The sequence below is a fragment of the Rhinopithecus roxellana genome, chromosome 16, assembly GCF_007565055.1.
Source record: "Rhinopithecus roxellana isolate Shanxi Qingling chromosome 16, ASM756505v1, whole genome shotgun sequence".
Taxonomy (NCBI): domain Eukaryota; kingdom Metazoa; phylum Chordata; class Mammalia; order Primates; family Cercopithecidae; genus Rhinopithecus; species Rhinopithecus roxellana.
Window position 1 is genome coordinate 100,075,902 of NC_044564.1, and position 19,607 is coordinate 100,095,508.

The 19,607-nt window shown below is 46.9% G+C and overlaps 1 protein-coding gene across 2 annotated transcripts in view; it reads left to right on the forward strand.

The window, feature by feature from the left end:
- Positions 1-7,942: 7,942 nt before the first annotated feature.
- MVB12B (multivesicular body subunit 12B) overlaps positions 7,943-19,607 on the forward strand; it is a 181,282-nt gene continuing 169,617 nt past the window's right edge. Inside the window, exon 1 of one of the 2 annotated variants that reach the window (XM_030920156.1) lies at positions 7,943-8,531. In XM_030920156.1, coding sequence (XP_030776016.1) covers positions 8,451-8,531 — 81 coding nt within the window. In that variant the 5' untranslated portion in view covers positions 7,943-8,450. Of the gene's footprint in view, positions 8,532-16,724; positions 16,915-19,607 lie in introns of those variants that run through there. The other variant, XM_010365875.2, reaches the window with a different exon arrangement.

Genomic DNA, 19,607 nt, shown 5'->3' on the forward strand with positions numbered 1-19,607 from the left:
GAGTACACCTGAGGCCCTAACCTTCCTGAGGTTTGCCTGGTGCAGGAAAGTGGGCACATAGATGTGATGGGACCCTGCTGTCTGTCTCAGTTTATTGGGTCTGGGGTAGTTCTGACCTTTACTGGGTCTGTCAGATCATCTCTCCATAAGTCTGGAATTGGAGCTTAGTGATGCCTTGTCAGAGTCTGCAGGCCACTGGGACTGATGTGACATAGACTGTGGGCTGAGAACACCATCATGGCAGCAATTGTTAGACTGTGGACAGAGAGGAGAAGAAGAGAAAAGTGGTGTGTTAGAAAGGGCAAAACACAAAGGCAGACACAGGGAGAAGGGGAAACAGGAGGAAGCATAACCCTGGAAGAGGCCTGCAAATGTGCTTGCCATACCAGACTGCTTCCATGAGAGAATGCCAGTTTGTTCCATGAATTCTGTTTTATGCATAACTGGGTTTGAGAGCATTTCTTTTATGGAAAACGAAATGATGACTGAACAACATTTGAATCTCCCTAAAGCCTGTGAACATCTTGAGGGCAAAACTGACTCTGTTTGTCTCTCTAAATTCAGAAGCTTGGCCTGGACTCCCAGTGAGAGAGTGAAGAAACAGCCATTGTCCCGAGAATCAGGGCTCTATCCAACACAATGTGCTTCAGGACTCTGGAAATCCTGCTCCAGAGTTTTGTAGGACAGGTGCAGTGGCTCACGCCTGCAATCCCAGTGCTTTGGGAGGCTGACAGGGTAGGATCGCTCGAGGCCAGGAGCTCAAGACTAGCCTGGGTAACATGGCAAGATCTCTGCCTTTATAAAAAAAAAAAAAATCTAAAAATTAGTCAGGAGTTCAAGGCTGCATTGAGCTAGGATTGCACCGCTGCACTTCAGTATGGGCAGCAGAGTGAGATCCTGTCTCAAAAAACAACAACAACAACAACAACAACAAAAAACACAAAAAAACAAACAAACAAAAAAAGAGTTTTGTAGAGTGAAGTGCCAAGCATCGACTTTAGAGTCTAACACCTCCAACTCCTATTTTCCATGATGTAACTTAAGAAAGCCACTTTATCTCTCTGAGCCCTAGTTTTTGTAGTTATAATACAGCAATCATACTCCCTGCTTTACAGGATTGATGTTGGTTATTGAGTGAAATAGTTTAGGCAGAAGGACCTAGCCCAGTGCCTGACACAGAAGAAATACCCTGTGAATGGCAAAGATCATGATTTCTAACAGTTGCGGATAAGGACTGACATTCATTCAAGAATTATTTGTCGAGTGCCTGCTAAGTCCTACGGTGGTAAATAAAAGAGACAAGGCTCCTCAAGTGCCTGCCCCTGTGAAGCTTACAATCTAAAGAAAGGGAAGTCGCTTTTGTACCAGCTCTCTGCGGCACAAAGGCCCTCTCTATTAGGGAAGGTGTTGAAACAATCACAAGTTGGATCCGTTATTCTGTGGGGCCTCAGTGTCATAAAAGCAGGTCGGTGTGTGTTTACGGCCTCTTCATTTCAACAACACTGTTTGTGGGTATCCTCCGTTTATTTCTCACATCCACCCAAAGTCTTGTGAAAGAGAGCCTGCCACATTTACACACCTGTCCCACAAACATGCTAATCCCACCTGCCTGCTTTCTGCTCCTACCAGCATCTGCATCCCATTTGAGAGCACAGATCAGGTCAAAAACTGTGCAGATCAGGGAAAAGTTCTGTTTAGCCAGCAAGACTCATAACTGATGAGATTTTACTCTCACTCTTTTAAGGCAGAATCAATCCACTCTAGTTCCCACAGATCAATACCAGAAAACAGCCCTAGGAGTAATGATGTATTTATTATTATAATTGAGAGAGCCCTTATAAAGAGGGCCAAAGAGGAAAGAAGTGAGTGGTGGGGATCTGAGCTGCAGGAAGCTGCCCGAGTTGGCCCTGGACCTGTGCAGGTGAGGTCTGGTAAGCGTGAAGACCTGCTTCACACGGCTCTCCACATTTAACCCATCTCTTTCAGAACAAGTACTATTTGTGGCATTGAACACTTTCTGGGATCTCATCATGGATGAAATGTACTGACATTTTTTCCCCGATCATAAAGGTCATATAGTTCATTATTAATTTTCTTAAAAACTTAATTGCTTTCTTCCTTGATAATGAAACAGTGATTTTTTTTTTTAATTGGCCTGGAAATATGGCCAGTTTCAGGAAGTGACTGCCATTGACAAAGCCAATTTCTCATCCTCCCTTGCAGTGAGGAGGTGCAATGTGACCCATTTCTAGCCAATGGTATCTAAGCAGGCCTGGTGGGGAGTTTCTGAGAAAGTTTTTGCTGCCAGGCCATGACATCTGAAGCTAGGGGAGCAATCCTGCACCCATGAGGCAACAAGCATGAGCAGAAAAGACATCAAGCTGAGGATGTCAAAGAAGTGTGGATGGACACGTATTCTTAATGGCTTCATTCTTTCATAACAAGAAGACTGAAGACGATTACTGGCCAGTAAAATAAACGTCTACTCTTCAAGCTACTGTTGGTTGGGTTTTCTGTTATTTTTATCCATATTCCTCAGTGATGCAAATATGCTAAAATAAAAAATGATAGTCTCTGTGTAAATCATTCCCAAGACAAAGCCACTGTTAAACAGTTAACATTGGGTATATATTTTTTCAAGTATTTTATGCATATGTGAATACATATAAATAATCACAAATACATATAAAATTGATGGACTCATATAATAAATGCATTCTGTTCTAGAACCGCTTTTTTACTTAACAAAATACCATGATATATTTCTATGTCAGTACAGCTTTTTTTAATGACTCAATCTATTGCTAGACATTTAGGCTATGTCCAATATTTTCTCATCATAAGCAATGCTGAAATAATTATCCTTGAATATACATCTGTTGCACTTGTCTGATTATTTATTGTGGATAAATTATTAGATATGGACAAAGGGTACGCACATATTAAATGTTGACACATCTATCTAGAAAATGTTTATTGAGGGGCTAGTATGTGTAGCACATTTATGCTTAGTGAACAGAATAGATATGTCTCCTGTCTGGGTGGAGCTTTTTGTATGCTGGGAAGACTGACAGTTGAATAGGTTAACAAATAGTGTAGAGTTAAAAATTGTGACGAGTGATAAGCAGGAAATGAATTAGTGGGGTATGGAAATAACAGGGACCTACTTAGATAGATGACCCGTGAAGGCCTTCAAGAGGGTGACATTTGAACTGAGAGCTCAAGGATGAGAAGAGTCCAGACCCTACAAGACTGAAAAGAGTGCTGTAGGCAGGGTCACCTGGGGAAGAAAGAGCTTTGATGTTTAGGGATCTACAAGGAAGCCAGTGTGGTTAGAATGGCTGAGAGGAGGATGGAGGGGAAGCTGAGTTCATATAGCATGGGTCCTTGAAGGCTGTGCTGGAGCATTTAAATATCATTTTATTTTATGGAAAGTCACTGGAGGGCTTTAAGCAAGGGAGCACCTGCTGCATTTTTATTATTTATTTATTTTATTTACTATTTATTTATTTATTGAGATAGGGTCTCACTCTATTGCCTAGGCTGGAGTACAGCGGCATGATCACGGATCACTGTAGCATTAACCTCCCAGGCCCAAGCAATCCTCCTACCTCAGCCTCCCGAGTAGCTGGAACTACAGGTGTGCTGCACCATGCAAGGCTAATTTTTGTTATTTTTCATAGAGATGGAGTTTCATCATGTTGCCCAGGCTGGTCTCAACTCCTAGGCTCAAGTGATCCTCCTATCTTGGCCTCCCAAAATGCAAGGATTACAGATGTGAGCTACTGCACCCAGCCTTTATTTTTTTTTTATTTCAAGAAAGTATTTATTTATTTTTTTAGAGACAGGGTCTCTCTGTCATCCAGGCTGGAATGCAGTGGTACAATCATAGCTCACCATAGCCTCAAATTACTGGACTTAAGTGATCCTCCTGCCTCAGCTTCCCAAGTAACTGGGACTATAGGTGCACGCCACCATGCCTGGCTAATTTATTATTTTTTGTGGAGATGGAGTCTCACTATGCTTATTGATCTTGAACTCCTGGCCTCAAGTGATCTTCCTGCTTCAGCATTCTCCAAATGCTGGGATTATAGGTATAAGCCGCCACACCTGACCTATTATTATTTGTTAATGATTGCTCTAGTTGCTATTTTCCATTGTTTGGGTAGGGCAAAGCCAGGAGACCAGTAAGGAAATTACTAGAGTGGTCTAGGCCATATAATATGGTTTGGAGTAGGGTGTATGGAAATATACAAATTTGTATATCTTATTTCTATACGTATATACAAATAGCTCAATAGATTAAAATGGCTATTCCTATTACATACAATAGATACTATAATATACAATGGATATACTTGTTTTTATAGGAATAGTTATTTTAAAATATACACATTCTCAGCAAACTAACACAGGAACAGAAAACCAAGCACCACATGTTCTCAATCATAAGTGGGAGTTGAACAATGAGAACACATGGACACAGGGAGAGGAACATCACACACTGGGGCCTGTTGGGGTGTGGGAGGTAAGGGGAGGGAGAGCATTAGGATAAATGACTAACGCAAGTGGGGCTTAAAGTCTAGTATACTGTGAACCACCATGGCACATGTATACCTGTATAGCAAGCCTTCATGTTCTGCACATGTATCACAGAACTTAAAGTAAAATACACACACACACACAAATAGATCAATGGATAAAAACAAAGCATTGTAAACAGAACTTAATATATGATAAAAGTGTATATTCTTACACTAGTGGCCCATAGTTTCTTCTGAAGTTTACATTACATTTTCATATTTGTTAGGGCAGCATTTTATCATTATTCTTCCATTTCAAAAATTTCATGGGTATTTCCTCATACTTATTTATCAAGATAAGTTTCTTCTTTTTTGTTTGTTCGTTCGTTTGTTTTTGAGATAAGGTCTTGCTCTGTTGCCTAAGCTGGAGTGCAGTGGCATGATTATAGCCTACTGCAGCCTCAAATTCCTGGGTTCCAGTAATCCTCCCACCACAGCCTCCCAAGTAGCTGGGACCACAGGCACACACCACCATACCTGGCTCATTAAAAAAAAATTTTTTTAGAGACAGGGTCTCACTATGTTGCCCAGTCTATTCTCAAACTCCTAGCCCCAAACAATCCTCCCACCTTGGCCTCCTAAAGTACTGGGCTTATAGGCGTGAGCCAACACACTCGGGCCAATCAAGGTAAATTTTAAAATAATTTCTTCCTGTTCCATCTCACCTCACCCCTCAGATCATATTGGTTCCTTGATCTGAATTTTACTAAATTTATAAAGTGAGTTGGGGAGATATGGCATCTTTGCACTGTTGAGACTTCCTGCCCAGGGATTTGTTATATTTTTCCAATTATTAAGATCTTCTTTTATCTCCTTCAGTCAGGTTTTATAGTTTTCTTTCCATGGACCTTGACATTTCTTGTTAAGCTTATGCCTAGTATATACTTTACAGTATTCATTGCTAATGTGAATATGCTTTTTTTTCCATCACACTTCCTAAACGGAAATAACTGATATTTAGTGTTGTATTTGGAGGTCTCTATAAGTAATACCTCCCTCCCTATTCTAAGTTTGGAACAAACTGGGGCATAGACACAGGAAAGAGATATAAGACAAAAATACTACCTTAATTTTTGATGAAGCTGACTGGAAAAAGTAGCTTTTGATCTGTAGCTAAGTGGGCTTGCTATATTTCTCCCTGATTTGAGTAGATTTATTTCTATAGTGACGGGTGGTGCAGGACAATAGTATCACTCTGTCTCTGAAACAGGTTCACTTACCCCATAGTGAGAGCACATGGAAATATTTGCTCTCTGCAGTCAGCCGAATCCAAAAAGAGAACTCAGAAGCATCTATTCTTGTCTACTTTTTCCAAATTCACTCATCTTCCCTTAGAGTGGAGAGAGGCCAGGAGTCTTATTCTAATGGAAGTCCCTCTATACGGAAAAGAAGGCTTCTCCCTTCAGCACCATAAGACAGGGTAAGGAGAAAGAAGAAGAAGAAGAAGAAAGAGAAAGAGAAGGAGAAGAGGGAGGAGGAGAAGCCTTCTCCCTTAACATTCAGGAAAACCATTGATTTTGGTGTTTATCTTATAACCGATCACCTTACCAAAGTCTCTGTGATTTTTAATTGATTCTTTTTTATTTTTCTTTTTTGGGAAACACTTAAATCATAAGCAAATAATGACAATTTTATATCTTCCTTTCTAATATGTATATTTCTTATTTATTTTTCTTATCTTATTGCATTGGCTTTATTCTAGAATTAGCCATTATATCAGGCATCCTTTTGACCCCGACTTAAATGATAATACCTTTAGTGTTTCACCATTAAATATGTTTGTTCATGGCTTCTGATAAACTTTGTCATGTTAAAAGTTTAAACTTTCTTCCTATAATAGTTTACTAAGAGTTTTTAGAAATTTATGGGCCTTAGTTTTGAAGTTTATAAATACTTTTAAAGCATCTATCCCATTGATAATATCCTGTAATTTGTTTTCCTTTAACAATGCAATGAATTTGCAACTTCCCTAATGTTGAATTTTTCTTGTGCCTCTGGAATAAATCTTGCTTGATCATGGTGGGTTTTGAGTTGTTTTAATAGTAAACTGGATTCAAATGGCTAAAATTTTATTTAAGAGTTTTACAACTACTATATACTAAAATGAGTTGGTCTATAGTGGAGGTTCACATATTGAAGATTTGTCAGTGAGCTTTAGAAGGTGGTCCTGGCTCAGATGAGTTTGGGAAATGCCAGGTTAAACAAACCAAACAGGTTTCTTTACTCCTGGACTTCACAGAGGCCTTCCTTAATATACGAACACTTATCGTGATTCTCCAAAAGGTACACTATAAACGGCATGCAGCACTTTCTCAAGTTGCCTGCAGAAGCCCATTTTCAAAAACCAAATATTAAATTCTCTGGGGACTCGTGTTCTAGGTTAGTAATCGGCAGTTCTTTTTGGTATTGTCTGTTGGATTTTGGTATCGGGGTTATGCTAAACTTGGGAAATGAAATAATTTTTTTTGTTTCTTTTATTTATTTATTTTTCCTGCGTAACAGTTTAAGTAACATAGGGGTGATCTGTGCCCTGATGGAATGATAGGGCTTGCTGTAAAGCCATCTGAACCCGTGGCATTTCTGAGTAGTGAAGACACTGGGAATGCACAAGTGCATGGCTTCCCTACAGGATGTTTCCCCCTGACAGCCCATTCTGCTTGCAGCCCTTTTCTTTAGGATCAAACAGCTATTATGGAAAAGCCTAGAATGTGTGAAAATGAGACTCAATGCGTTAGCAAATCGATGCTGATCACTCCTGCATGGTCCTCAGTTGCTAATGAATGCTCCAGCCTCCTGGCAAGAAACCTTTCAAAGCTTGCACACGCTGGCCTCTGCCTGGGGTGCTTGGCTGGGCCATGTGGGGGCATGGTTGGTTAAGGCGCAGAGTCCGCCTTTCCTGCCAGCCACTCTAGCGGAGGGTCAAGCTCTGGACCCTCCCCCAACCATCCAGCTCCATTTTATCCTTGGCTTATGCCTTTCCCCAAGTACTGCAGAGTAGGACTCCAGCTAAAAACCTCTTCTACATGCGTGCCTGAGGCTGGCCCCAGAAATCCGACTCTAGGCTTCGGGGGATAAATCATCTAACCAGCATAAGGAGAGGCCTGAGAATTGCTAGGAACTTGGGGTTAGTTTGAGACGACTGACTGAGCTCACCTTAGGTGAGCTGGTGGGTGGGGGAAGATGAGCTGAAGGATTCTAGGGTTCAGTGAAGCCTAGAATGGCTGGGTGGGCGGAGAGTCCCTAGAAGGGGCCAACTTCTATCCTGAGGGCCTGGGGGCTTCCAGGGATCTGCAGTCGAGCGGAAGACTGGTCTTGGGTACGGCGAGGCCTACGAGAGCTAAGCGGGCTGAGGGTCCCTGGAAAAGACCAGCCTGGGGGCGGAGACCATCGTTGCCCCAGGCTCCAGAGGCCGGGGGCTGCCGGGAACCTGAGGCTGGACTGGGGTCGCCGGCGGGCTCGGGGAGGCCCGGGTGGGCGCACCGGGGCCCTGCCTGGAGCTGACGGGCTGGGCCGAGGGGGAGGCTGGGGAGGCGGGGTGCCGGCCGGGGCGGCGGCGCGGGTTCGGGACGCCAGGGCTCCCTCTCCCTCCTCCTGCCCGAGCCAGCCTCGGGCGCCGGGCGCCTCCCTCGATCCGGAGCCAGCGCCAGCCAGCGCCGGGAGGCCCGGAGCCCGGCCAGCCGCCGCGGCCCGCGGAGGGAGCCGCCACCGCCGCCACTGCTGTTGTCGCCGCCGCCGCCAGGCCGCGCCCCGCCCCTCCGCCGCCGCCGCCGCCGCCGCCGCCGCTCCCGGTGAGGCTCGCGCTCGAGCTGCGGCGCCGGCTCCTGCCGCCTGGGCCCCGGGCCCGGCCCCTCCCGCGCCGCCCGGGCGATGAGAAGCTGCTTCTGCGTGAGACGGAGCCGGGACCCGCCGCCGCCGCAGCCACCGCCGCCGCCGCCCCAGCGGGGAACAGTTAAGTGAGGCCCGGGCGCCGCGGAAGCTCGGCCGAGCCGGCCCTGCAGCCAGGAGGGCGGGCGGGCGCGGGGCGCGGGACCCGGGCCGAGGGGCGGGCGGACGGGAGGAGCCGGGCCGCGCCGAGGCCTGCGGGCTCCGTGCCCGACCTGCGGCGGGGACAGGCCCGGGCGGCCTTTGCCGAGCCCCGAGCGCGCCGCGGATGCCGGTGCCCGGGCTCGGCCTGGCGGCGAGAGGCGGGAGAAGCTGGGGGACCCGAGTGCCGGCAGCGCCCCCAAGGCCCGGGCAGGTGAGGGGTGCGGAGAGCCACCCTTGCCCGCGTGAGAGGGAGGCGGCCCACCTGGGCACAGACTGGGGACAGTCAGTCGTTTGACTGGCCTGGCCTGGGGTCCTGCTCTCTGTGGTCACGTGAGTGCAGACCAACGTGCACCTGCCCCTGGGGGATGACTGCCTCTGTGATCTGGGCACAGCAGAGAGGACATCTAAACCCTCTGGCACCTGTCTGCAAGGTGACATGCCCAGCCTGGGTACCCGAGACCCACAGCACCCATCCAGGAACATGGTGGGCACGTCGAGCACTCTACAGTGACTCCAGCACCAGCGAGATGCGAGGAGCAGGGGCTGGGACAAGAGCTGAGGCATGGCACCAGGGGACATCACATCCTCAGAGGCAGGCACCAGGGAACGGGGTAGACCCTAGAGCATCTTTTGTCCTCTTTGTTACCAACGCACAACTGTTCTAAATCAGCAGCCCTTCTCACCAGGAAAGATGAGACTCTTCTGTTCCCTGCCCCTCAACAGCCTCTTGCGCAAGGCACTGAGGAAGACCACAGCAGGGCAAAAGGCAAATGGCGGTCACCCCTTCCCTGCTCCCTGCCCCCACCCAAGAACCAGAGCCCACTCCAATTGCTGCCACAAAAGCAGACAGCAGACCAGCTCCTCTTAGGGGCCTTTGTCTCTCGTGGTTCCTTCTCAGTATAATCTCATTGTACATTTCTCGACAGCTGGCTGGATCTCATCTCGTTTTAACAGGGCTAGGAAATCTTATCAGCAGCACCAGAAAGCTTAGAAAGTTAAAAAGATAAGCTCTGTGAAGCCTTGACTAGCTGAAAAACTCAGTGTGCCAGGATGTTTAGTTACAGTAGATGGTGACACCTTTCTTGCTCGTTGGAAATCATGTGGGGTACTTGGAGATACTGTACCAGGCTCAGAATCTTTAAATAGGGCCTCTGAGAGCTGCTTCTGCTTGGGACCCGGGCTCCAAGCCCACTGGGAAGCAGTTGATGTGGCGATTACTGGTTCATCTGAACCTAAACTTATCATCTGTAATCCACATTTTTCATTCCCTCCTAGGCTTTAGGTCACACTCCTCATTCAGGCTCAAGGCATTTTCCTTGCCCTGTCTCCATCCTGCTAGGGGCCTTTTACCACTTCCAACTGGAATATTGTGCCCTGGTTATGTGCAGGGAGTTTAGAATTAGACCTCAGCTTAAGTCTTGGCTTTCCTACTTACTTTGTGCCCTTGGACAAATTATTGAACTTAGTTCTGAGTTTCAGTTTCCTCATCTGCATAGTGAAACTAATGATAGTATTCATCTCATGGGATTATGGTGTGATATAAATGAAATACTGCAAGAAAGGTCTAGCTCAGTGCCTGCTACATGGCAAGAAGTCAGTATACGGTAAGGGTTATTATGAGAGGTTTGTTAACGGATGAATGAGAGGAGTAGCTTATTTATTTTTAGAGTTTCTTGCTTTTTTTTTTTTTTTTTTTTTTTTTTAGCTTTTGTTTGTTTGTTTGTTTTTGAGACAGGGTGTCTCACTGTCACCCAAGCTGGAGTACAGTGGCACCATCATGGCTCACTGCAGCCTTGAACTCCTGGGCTCAAGAGATTCTCCCACCTCAACCTCCCAAGTAGTGTAGGTACCTGCCACCATGCTCAGCTATTTTTTAAATTGTTATTATTTTTAGTAGAGATGGGGTCTTGCTATGTTGCCCAAGCTGGTCTTGAACACCAGAGCTTAAGTAATCCTCCCACCTTGGCCTCCCAAATTCCTGGTATTACAGGCATGAGCCACCACGCCTGGCCTATTATTTAGTCTTTAACAGGACACCCAGGAAGTGATGGTATAGTAGAAAGAACACTGGACTTGGATTTAGGAGCTCGAGTTTGACTCTCCGGCTACCTCCTGGACCCCAAGTGACCCTAAGTGAGTCACAGAAACTTTCTGAATTCCCATTTCCGTAATGTAAAAGTGTCTTAAGAATAAAGCCTACCCCATAAAGCTAATCAGTCAAGAAGGCTGAAGGAGCTAATGTATGTGACTGCACTGGGTACTGTACGAGGTGGGGCTCCTCATGAAATTTAAGTACGATTCAGCATCCAGCAGCAGATCGTGGTGTTTTTTTTTCAGGTCCGATGTTTATACAGTTTGTTGGGGGGAGAGCTTTAAGAAAAAGAACACAAGAATATCCTGTGTTTGTACATGTTACAGAACCACGCCACCATGTGAGCACACTGCTGGATGCCCTCTCAGGGCCTTGGAAGGGGTAAGGGAGAAGTGTAGTCTCTATCCATTTCATGGAGGATCTGCTCCTGGGGGGATAGGCCCCTCTGTCTGAGTTTGCTGGAAGTGCTCCATACTCAAAAGGAGACACCCTTTCCACACTGCAAAATAACGATGGTGCTGGAGTCAAGCCTGGGAAAAGTTGAAGGTGCTATGATGATGATGAAGATAACAAATGACTACATGGCTGGATGTGGTTAGGATGAGCACACTGTGTTGCAGAGCCTCCTTTGCAGGTTGGGTTGTGGAGGGGAGGCCTGGGTTTCTTGACTAAGCTCCTTCTCCCCAGGCTGCTCTGTCTCTCACCGAGGCCCACCCTGGCCAGCATTTCCCCAACCACCCACCCCTCAACCCCGGCTCTCCTTGGCCTTCTACTTGCTGGGCTGCCCTTGGGAATCGTGGCTTCCCTGTGCTGTCTGCACTAGTTGCAGTGGGTTTGCCAGAGTCAAGTCTCCTGTCTCCAGCTGCCTGGGAGGCAAAGCCACTGCAGAGTGTGCCTGATATTACCTTCCTTGTTGGGGACATCCTGTGGGCATGCATTTGGTTTACTTGACACGCGTCTGGCGAGATGCGGAGCTTGTCCAGGCAGAAATGTGAGAGTCCTGTGGGCCTGGAGCCCAGGGGTTGCACATAGTAGCTTTGTAGCTCCTACTTCCCTTAGGACTGGCGCGCTATCTTGTTGGACCTGTGGCAGGAGTCAACATGAGTTTGTTCTTTCTTTCTTTACACATACACACACATACACACACACACACACACACAAAACAGATTCTAATCAGCAGAGCAGATTACTTAAAAGAATATCCCCTGATCTTTTAGAAGAGAGAAATAAATGAGTTCATAATGTGCTAAATATGCCTGTGGTGTTGATGAAAATGCAGATTCTAGGACCTCATACTCAGACTTCATTGAATCAGAATCTCTGGGGAACGGGACCTGGAATCTGCATGCTTAGCAGACACCTTGGGTTATACTTCTGCTTACCAAAATTAGAGACCTACAGTTCTTGATGCTTTCTTAAAAAGTGTTAAATACACATAACATAAAATTGACCATCTTGCTCATTTTTAAGTGCACAGATTGGTGGCATTACGCACATTCACACTGTGGTGCAACTAAGCTGCAGAACTTTTCATCTGGCAAAACTGAAACTCTGTGCTCATAAAACAACTTTCCATTTCCCCCTTTCCTCACCCCTGGCAACCACCATTCTGCTTTGTGTTTCTGCGAGTTTGACTAACCTAGGTATTCATAGAAGTGGATCATACGGTATTTGTCTTCTTGTGACTGGCTTATTTAGTTTAGCATACTGTCCTCAAGGTTCATGATGTTGTAGCATATTTCAGAATTTCCTTCCTTTTTAAGGCTGAATAATACTCCATTGAATATGTGTACCATATTTTGTTTATTCATCCATAGATGGATGCTTGAGTTGTTTCTGTCTTTTGGCCATTGTGAATAATGTTGATCTGAACATGGGTCTACAACTGTCTTTGAGACCCTGATTTAAATTCTTTTGTGCAGATACCCAGAAGTGGAATTGCTGAATCATATGGTAATTCTATTTATAATTTTCTGAGGAACCACCACACTGTTTTCCATAAAATAGTGGCTGTACCATTTTACATTCCCACCAGCAGAGTGCCAAAGTTTCCAGTCTCTTCACATGCTTGTGAACAGTTATTTTGTTTGCATGTTTGTTTGTTTTTGGGTGTAGCCATCGTAATGAGGTGAGATGTGGTTTGGATTTGCATTTCCCTAGTGGCAAGTGATATTGAACATCTTTTTGGGTGTTGGTTGGCTATTCGTGTATTGTCTTTGGAAAGACTTGTTATTCAAGGCATTTGCCCATTTTTAAATTAAGGAATTTGTTTTTGTTGTTGAGTTGTAGGAGTTCTTTATAGATAAACATATTAACTCATCAGATATAAGATTTGCAAATATTTCCTCCCATTCCATAGGTTGCCTTTTCACTCTGTTGATTGCCTTTTGCTGCAAATTCTTGATGCTTTCTACACATTATAACCCTGTAGAAACAATATTATTTGATATTCCGGTTTTGTAGGGATGGAAACTCAGGCCCAGTTTAGTTTAACTTGCCTAAGGTTATGCAGTAAGTCTCAGAGCTGGGATTCAAGCTCAGGTCCCTTGGACTCCAAAGGGGTGCACCCCTTCCATTCCTCTGCTCTGCCTGCCATTCCACCCTTGAAGCTAACAGCATAAGGAGGCCCCATGGAGGTGTGAAGGAAGGGGCTTTGGTTGGAGAAATGTTCAGTTGCAGGCGGGGAAGCATGAACGGAAGGCCTGGGAATCTCTTCCGTTAGACCACTGGGGTGCCCCTTCCTGTAGCTCAACATCATTGCTTAGATCTTAGAAACAGCAGAGAAGTGCAGACAGGTTTTTTAGTTCAGTTTGATTGTGTTTTGTTTATTTGTTTTCTTAAGCATTTTATAAGCTTGTTTCAGAGCCCATCTGCTCCTCGCAGTTCCCCGAGCAGTCCCTGTGTGTTCACACCACCACGGTGCCTTTGTTGAGGCTGTGTCTTCTGCTTGCAAGACTTTCACCACTCCACACACCCCCATCTTTCAGGGAGGCCAGTTCTTTGCTCACCTCTCCCTGCCTGACCAGGCAAAAGGAAGAGTCCCCTCCTTTGCAGTCCCTTTCTCTTGGGATATTTCCCACAGCCCATGAGCTCCGTGTCTTATTCATTGCTCTATCACCCAGCACTGTGGAGCTTCTCCTTGGCTGTGTGCTCTCCAGTCTCAGTCCCAGCCTGAACCAATTAAATGAGAACCGAGGATAGGGAATGGGAAAGCTGTGCTTCTACAAGCCCTCCAGGGCATTCTTCCTGCAGCCAGCCTAGATACCCATTGGCCCCTGACAGGCCCACATCCAGCCTGGCTGCACTGAGTTAGATCTAAATCTGGAATCCCCTGGAAGTGCTGCAGTCCCTTCCCCCCGTCCTCTGCAAGTGGCTAACCTCTAGGGTCATGGTGTGTGTCCTGCATGGAGGCATTAGTGACCCCAGACCCCGGGCTTTCATTGGAAGGGGTCTGACAGTTCTGCTATTCCCCCACCCCTTTATGTGCCCCTGCCCCTTTATGTGCCCTCGCCTCTTTATGTGCCCTCCTTAATCCAGTGAAACTTGGCAATTTTGAGAGGATAGGAATTTTGTTTGTTTATCCTTCCCCATTCATAATCCATTTGTTGAGCACCCACTGTGAGGTGGGCATTGTGGTGGACATAACACACCTTTGAGTAACTTATGGTCTGCTAGGGAAAGCGTGTTCTAGCCTTCTGAGAGGCAAGGCTGTGTGTATGTGTACGTGTGCATGAGTGCATGTATGCACATATGTGTGCTAAGACTACATGCTTGGATGATGTCAGGATTCTGAGTGGTGGCACCTGTCTGGCTGGGCAATTGGAGGAGGTTTGAGGGGAATGGAAGATGTGACCCTGTTTGTTTGTTTTTTTTTTTGAGACAGACTCTCACTCTGTCACCCCGGCTGGAGTGCAGTGGCTCGATCTTGGCTCACTGCAACCTCTGCCTCCCAGGTTCAAGCGATTTTTCTGCCTCAGCCTCCCAAGTAGCTGGGACTACAGGTACATGCCACCATGCCTGGCTAAGTTTTGTATTTTTAGTAAAGACAGGATTTCACCATATTGGTCAGGCTGGTCTCGAACTCCTGACCTTGTGATCCATCCACCTTGGACTCCCAAGGTGCTGGGAATACAGGCGTGAGCCACTGCATCTGGCTGTGACCCTGATTTTATTTATTTACTTATTTATTTATTTTTTTGAGATGGGGTCTGGCTCTGTTACCCAGGCTGGAGTGCAGTGGCATCATCTCAGCTCACTGCAACCTCCTCCTCCTGGGTTCAAGTGATGCTTGTGCCTCACCCTCTCGAGTAGCTGGGATTACAGGCACTCACAACCACACCCAGCTAATTTTTGTATTTTTAGTAGAGACGAGGTTTCACCATGTTGGCCAGGCTGTTCTCAAACTCCTGACCTCGTGATCTGCCTGCCTAGGCCTCTCAAAGTGCTGGGATTACAGGCGCGAGCCACCGTGCCCATGCATGACCCTGGTTTTAAATGGTGGGGTGGGTGTCTGCAGAGGAGGAACCTGGTGCTCTTGGCTGAACTGTCAAGAGGAAGGAGGGGGAGACTGGAGGGCTGATTCTGAGGCTTTTCTCCATGGAAGATTACCTTTAGATTCATTTCATCCATTCATTCATTTTTTTCTCCATGGAAGATTACCTTTAGGTTCATTTCATCTATCCATTCATTCATTCATTCATCAAATACCTGATGAGTACCTGCTCTCTTGTACTTAAATTTTGGACTGTAGACCAGCTGTTTTAGTGTCAGCTGGGAGCTTGTTAGAAATGCATGTTCTTAGACCAGCTCAGGCCTACTGAATCTGTATCATAGGGGTGGGGTTCAGGAATGTCTGTTTTCACAACCTCTCCTGGTGATTTTTGCACATGCTAAAGTTGGATAACTCCCACTCCAGAATGTGGACTTTCCATCTCATTATTGTAGCCCAGTGCTTAGCCAAAGTGGCTCCGTACTCATTTGTGGACTCACTGTTCACATGCCAGGCCCCCGTAGGGACCGGGAATGTGGGAGGATGCTTCAGGGGGAAGATGGCAAGGTCAGCCGAATTTGAAGTATTCCTGAGCCATGTGGGCAAAGACACCAGACAGACACCTCTGAGTCTAAGGAGAAAAGCCTGGCTTGGAGGTATTTTGGAAGTCATTAGCATATGGGTAGAATGATTAGATGACCAAATGTATGAAAAAAAAATTCTCAAGACCCATGTGAAAGTCCGAGAGGGGTGTGGTGGCCTGGCTGGCCTGAAGACAGGTATTCTGATGATTCTGGCAGGGGCCCCCATTTGCCTGGCACTGAGATGATATTAAGTGTTTTTACTCTGAGCACTGCGCCCCTCAGGGCAAGCTGTGACTCCTATCACCAAACACTCAGGAACCATTGCTTTTGGGGCCCTGGGGATGGTTTCATTTGTAGGCATCTGCCTTCTGTTAGGGTCCTTTTTTTTCCTTCTCTACAGGGGACAATATGACACTATCCAGCAAGACCTGATGGGAGTGGACACGGACTACCCTCATTTGCAGTAATCATGGGCAAGCAAGTGGTACCCACAGTGTACTAGAGAATGCCCTACCCTCGAGTGATGTTCCCTGGTTTGCGCAGAGTCAGGCCTGTAAGGGGCGGGGCTTTGGCCAGGACAGTGCTATAGAACTTGATCCTGGATTTATTTTTGGAAAGTGAATCCTGGAACCTACCATTGCACCTTAAGGGTTGCAGCAATCTGAACCCTAGTCCTGCCTCATGTGGTTTATGCAAAATCCATGTTTGGTAATCAAATGGTTAATAGAAATCTAAGCATAGGGCAGATTGAATAGACATGTGCATACACTGGATTCTTCTGTTTCAGGGAAGAGGAAGTGCTCACAATTGTTAGTTCCCTAGCTGGAAAATTATTTGCGATCTAGGAGAGCTTAGAAAAATATTTACCTTAGTTGCCCAACAACTTAGCAGTCCTTCTAGCAGCCAGTGACTTGTTGCCACCTGACTATGTCCAGCAGCATTTGTCAAGAGTGATTTGACGCTGACTGGTCAGCAGGTAATCTGTCTAAAGTTCAGAAGGTGTCAGGATGCCATCCTGAAGCTCCACAGTGACAGCCTCTCAAGTCTGTGCACTGTCCCCCACAGGTGACCCCAAAGCCAGCTGCCCATTTAACTGGGCACGGCATGGACACTGGCCCCAGCTCTCAGCCTTCTGAGGAGGTAGGTCTCTGCACCTTTCTGTAAGGAGGTGGTTGGGTTTGTGTGTGTGGTGTGCATTGGTGAGGCCTGGCCACAGGTTCCCTCCTTGGGGACAGGCAGTCGCTTGCCTGTCCTTCTGACCCTTGCTTGCAATTTGCCAGCAGAAAGGTGTCAGTAATCCTGGGGCACCAGAGGTGGGCATGGATTCTTACAGACCATTGCTGCGGCTGGGAGACAGGCAAAGACCCTCTCTATGAAGGCCAGAGCAGCAGCTTTTACTGGGGGACAACCCATTTCCAGCAGCCACCTGCTCTTGTGGCGTTTCCCACGGCGAATGAAATGTTTATTCTTTTCCCTTCCTCAGCCCTGGAAGCTGGTAGATGTGAGCAGGCAGTTTTTGTCTTTGGTGCCCTTGACTTTGGATTTCAAGCAAGCTGATCACAAGTTTGCCCTTCTGTAGGGATGCAATTAAGCCACGGTTTTTGTCATTTCAATTACAGTAGCCCAATTTAGCCTGCCCCCCTTTAATACTTTGAAATTACTCTCCTCAAAAGTTGTATGCCAGTCATGCCTTCAGCCCTGACCAGCAGCGCTCCCTGGCGCCACTTCTGAGCCGGCCTCACCACGGCAGGAGGCCGAGATGGCGGGAGGCTGGAACGTGGGCCCACTGCCCACAGCACCTCCTTTGAAGGCAGCACCCCCTGCCCCCTGCAGTTGTTGCTCCCTGAAAGCACTTTAAACTCCTCAGCCCACACCCCGCCGCTGGAAGGGCCTCGGTGGAGAGAGGTCTGAGCTTTGTTAGGTGCGTTTTGATTTCAGTACAGGAGTTGATAAAACGAGATAAACCCCAGGCTCAGGAGGGCCGTGGAAATTAAACAGAGATGATATCAAAGTTCCCCTGAGTTTTCAACTGTGATACAGTAGCTCAGTTTTCTCCCAGACTGGGGCCGGGAGGCACGCCTTTGATTCCGAAACAATGTTCAGCATCAGTTAAGCCCAGCACTGCTGACTTTCAGGGATTAAGCACACTGTTGTAGTAATTCTTTGATCAGCTACAAGGGAGCAGTGTGCCGTCTGTATGAAGGGTCTTTATAGTTAAAGTTCATTTCTCCGTGAACCTGGGATGACAGTCTTGTGCTAGGTGCTGCAGTGACGGGAGATGGGGCCTCCCCAAGCGCTATCTGCAGCACTGCAGGCGGAAGCTGGAAGCAAGCTTGCTTCCTGGCTTTGTTGTGTGGTTTGTATGGTGCTCTCTGAGTATGGCATGGTGGAAAAAATCCTCTTGGCTTAGAAAACACTTCACCTTAACCCTCCCCAGCCTTCCCATTCCGTACACATGTGGGCATATGTGCATACGTGAATGTGTATGTGCACACACACACACACACGCTACTCTCCTGCCTTGCAGAGGAAGCCTCTCAGGAGCAGACAACACTGCCTGAACCGAGGCTCTGCAGTCCCCAGCCTTGGAAATGATCTTGCAGAGGCTGTATGCCCACTCCGGAGAGAGGTCAGAATGGAACCGTCTGGGACCTGATGACCTTTGAGGTGAAAGTAAGAGGACCTGCTCAAGGTCCAGTTTGAGTCCCTGGCATCCCACCACCTTTATTCCTTACCCAGCATGTATTGAGAATAGACTTAGATTGGCCCAATCCTATAGTTCTGCAAAATCTCAACATTTGTCTTGTCATCCAAAACACTGGGTCCACTTTGGAGGTTCCCTATAGAGACCTTCCTTGCAGCCACAGCTGGGATGGCACAAGTTTCCCTATCTTGCTTCCCCCTCCTCCCGATTGGCCCTGCAACTTCCAGTTGGATATGGAGCCCCTGTGAGCTGTCGATCCTGCTCACACCGTGCCATAGATCAACCTATTCCCTCCTGTGCGGTGCTCGGATCTCCCTCATTAGGCCTAAATTTACCTCCATCCTACACAAACATGGCCTTAGCTCATTTTTATTGTTGTAAATTATTTATGAGGGGAATGTTGAATCTTGAAACTGAGGTGCGAGGAAAATTAATCCCATGCTACTTTTATCCTTCTGTACTTTTTCCCCCTTGCTTGACTTATTGAGCTGTGGCTAGAGAAAGAAAAGCTTTGGCATTTTAAAATATAATTAGTGTTGAAACTGCTTTCTCAATTGGATGCCTTTCTGCCTAGTACAATGATAAACAGACCAGACCCAGGGAGGAAGACCAGCCGTCCCACTCCTGGGAGGTGACCCAGCCACCTACCAGGTTTGATGTGAGCTTCAACTGGGAAGGAGCCTGAGAAAGCTTCTTGAGAGCTGCAAAGCACTGTCCAAATGCTACAGACCTGTTAGTGTGTTTTGTGGGCAGTTTGGACTGTGAGATACAGATGGATGCTGGATGAGGAGCTGTTGATACAACCTGGGGTTGTTGCAAGTAGGCCTCAGGATTTGATGTGAGAGGGCCCGCATGAATGGCCTCCTCGAGTCCTCAGCCGCGGGGCCATCCTTCCTGGCTTGAGGCTCCGCGGCCTGGGAAACGTGGAGCACTAGTTAATAAATGGCCTTTTGTTAGGAAGGTCAATTGAAGTGCCGGTAGAGACGCCTTTAAGAGTAATTTGCAGTCAGAAAATAATGTAATTCAGGGCAAGCGGCTTTGAGTGATGGCCCCTGCCATGGATATCTTGGGCGTTTCTCATTAAAAGCTGCCTTGGTTGGTGATGGCGCTTCCTCCATGAGTCGGCCGC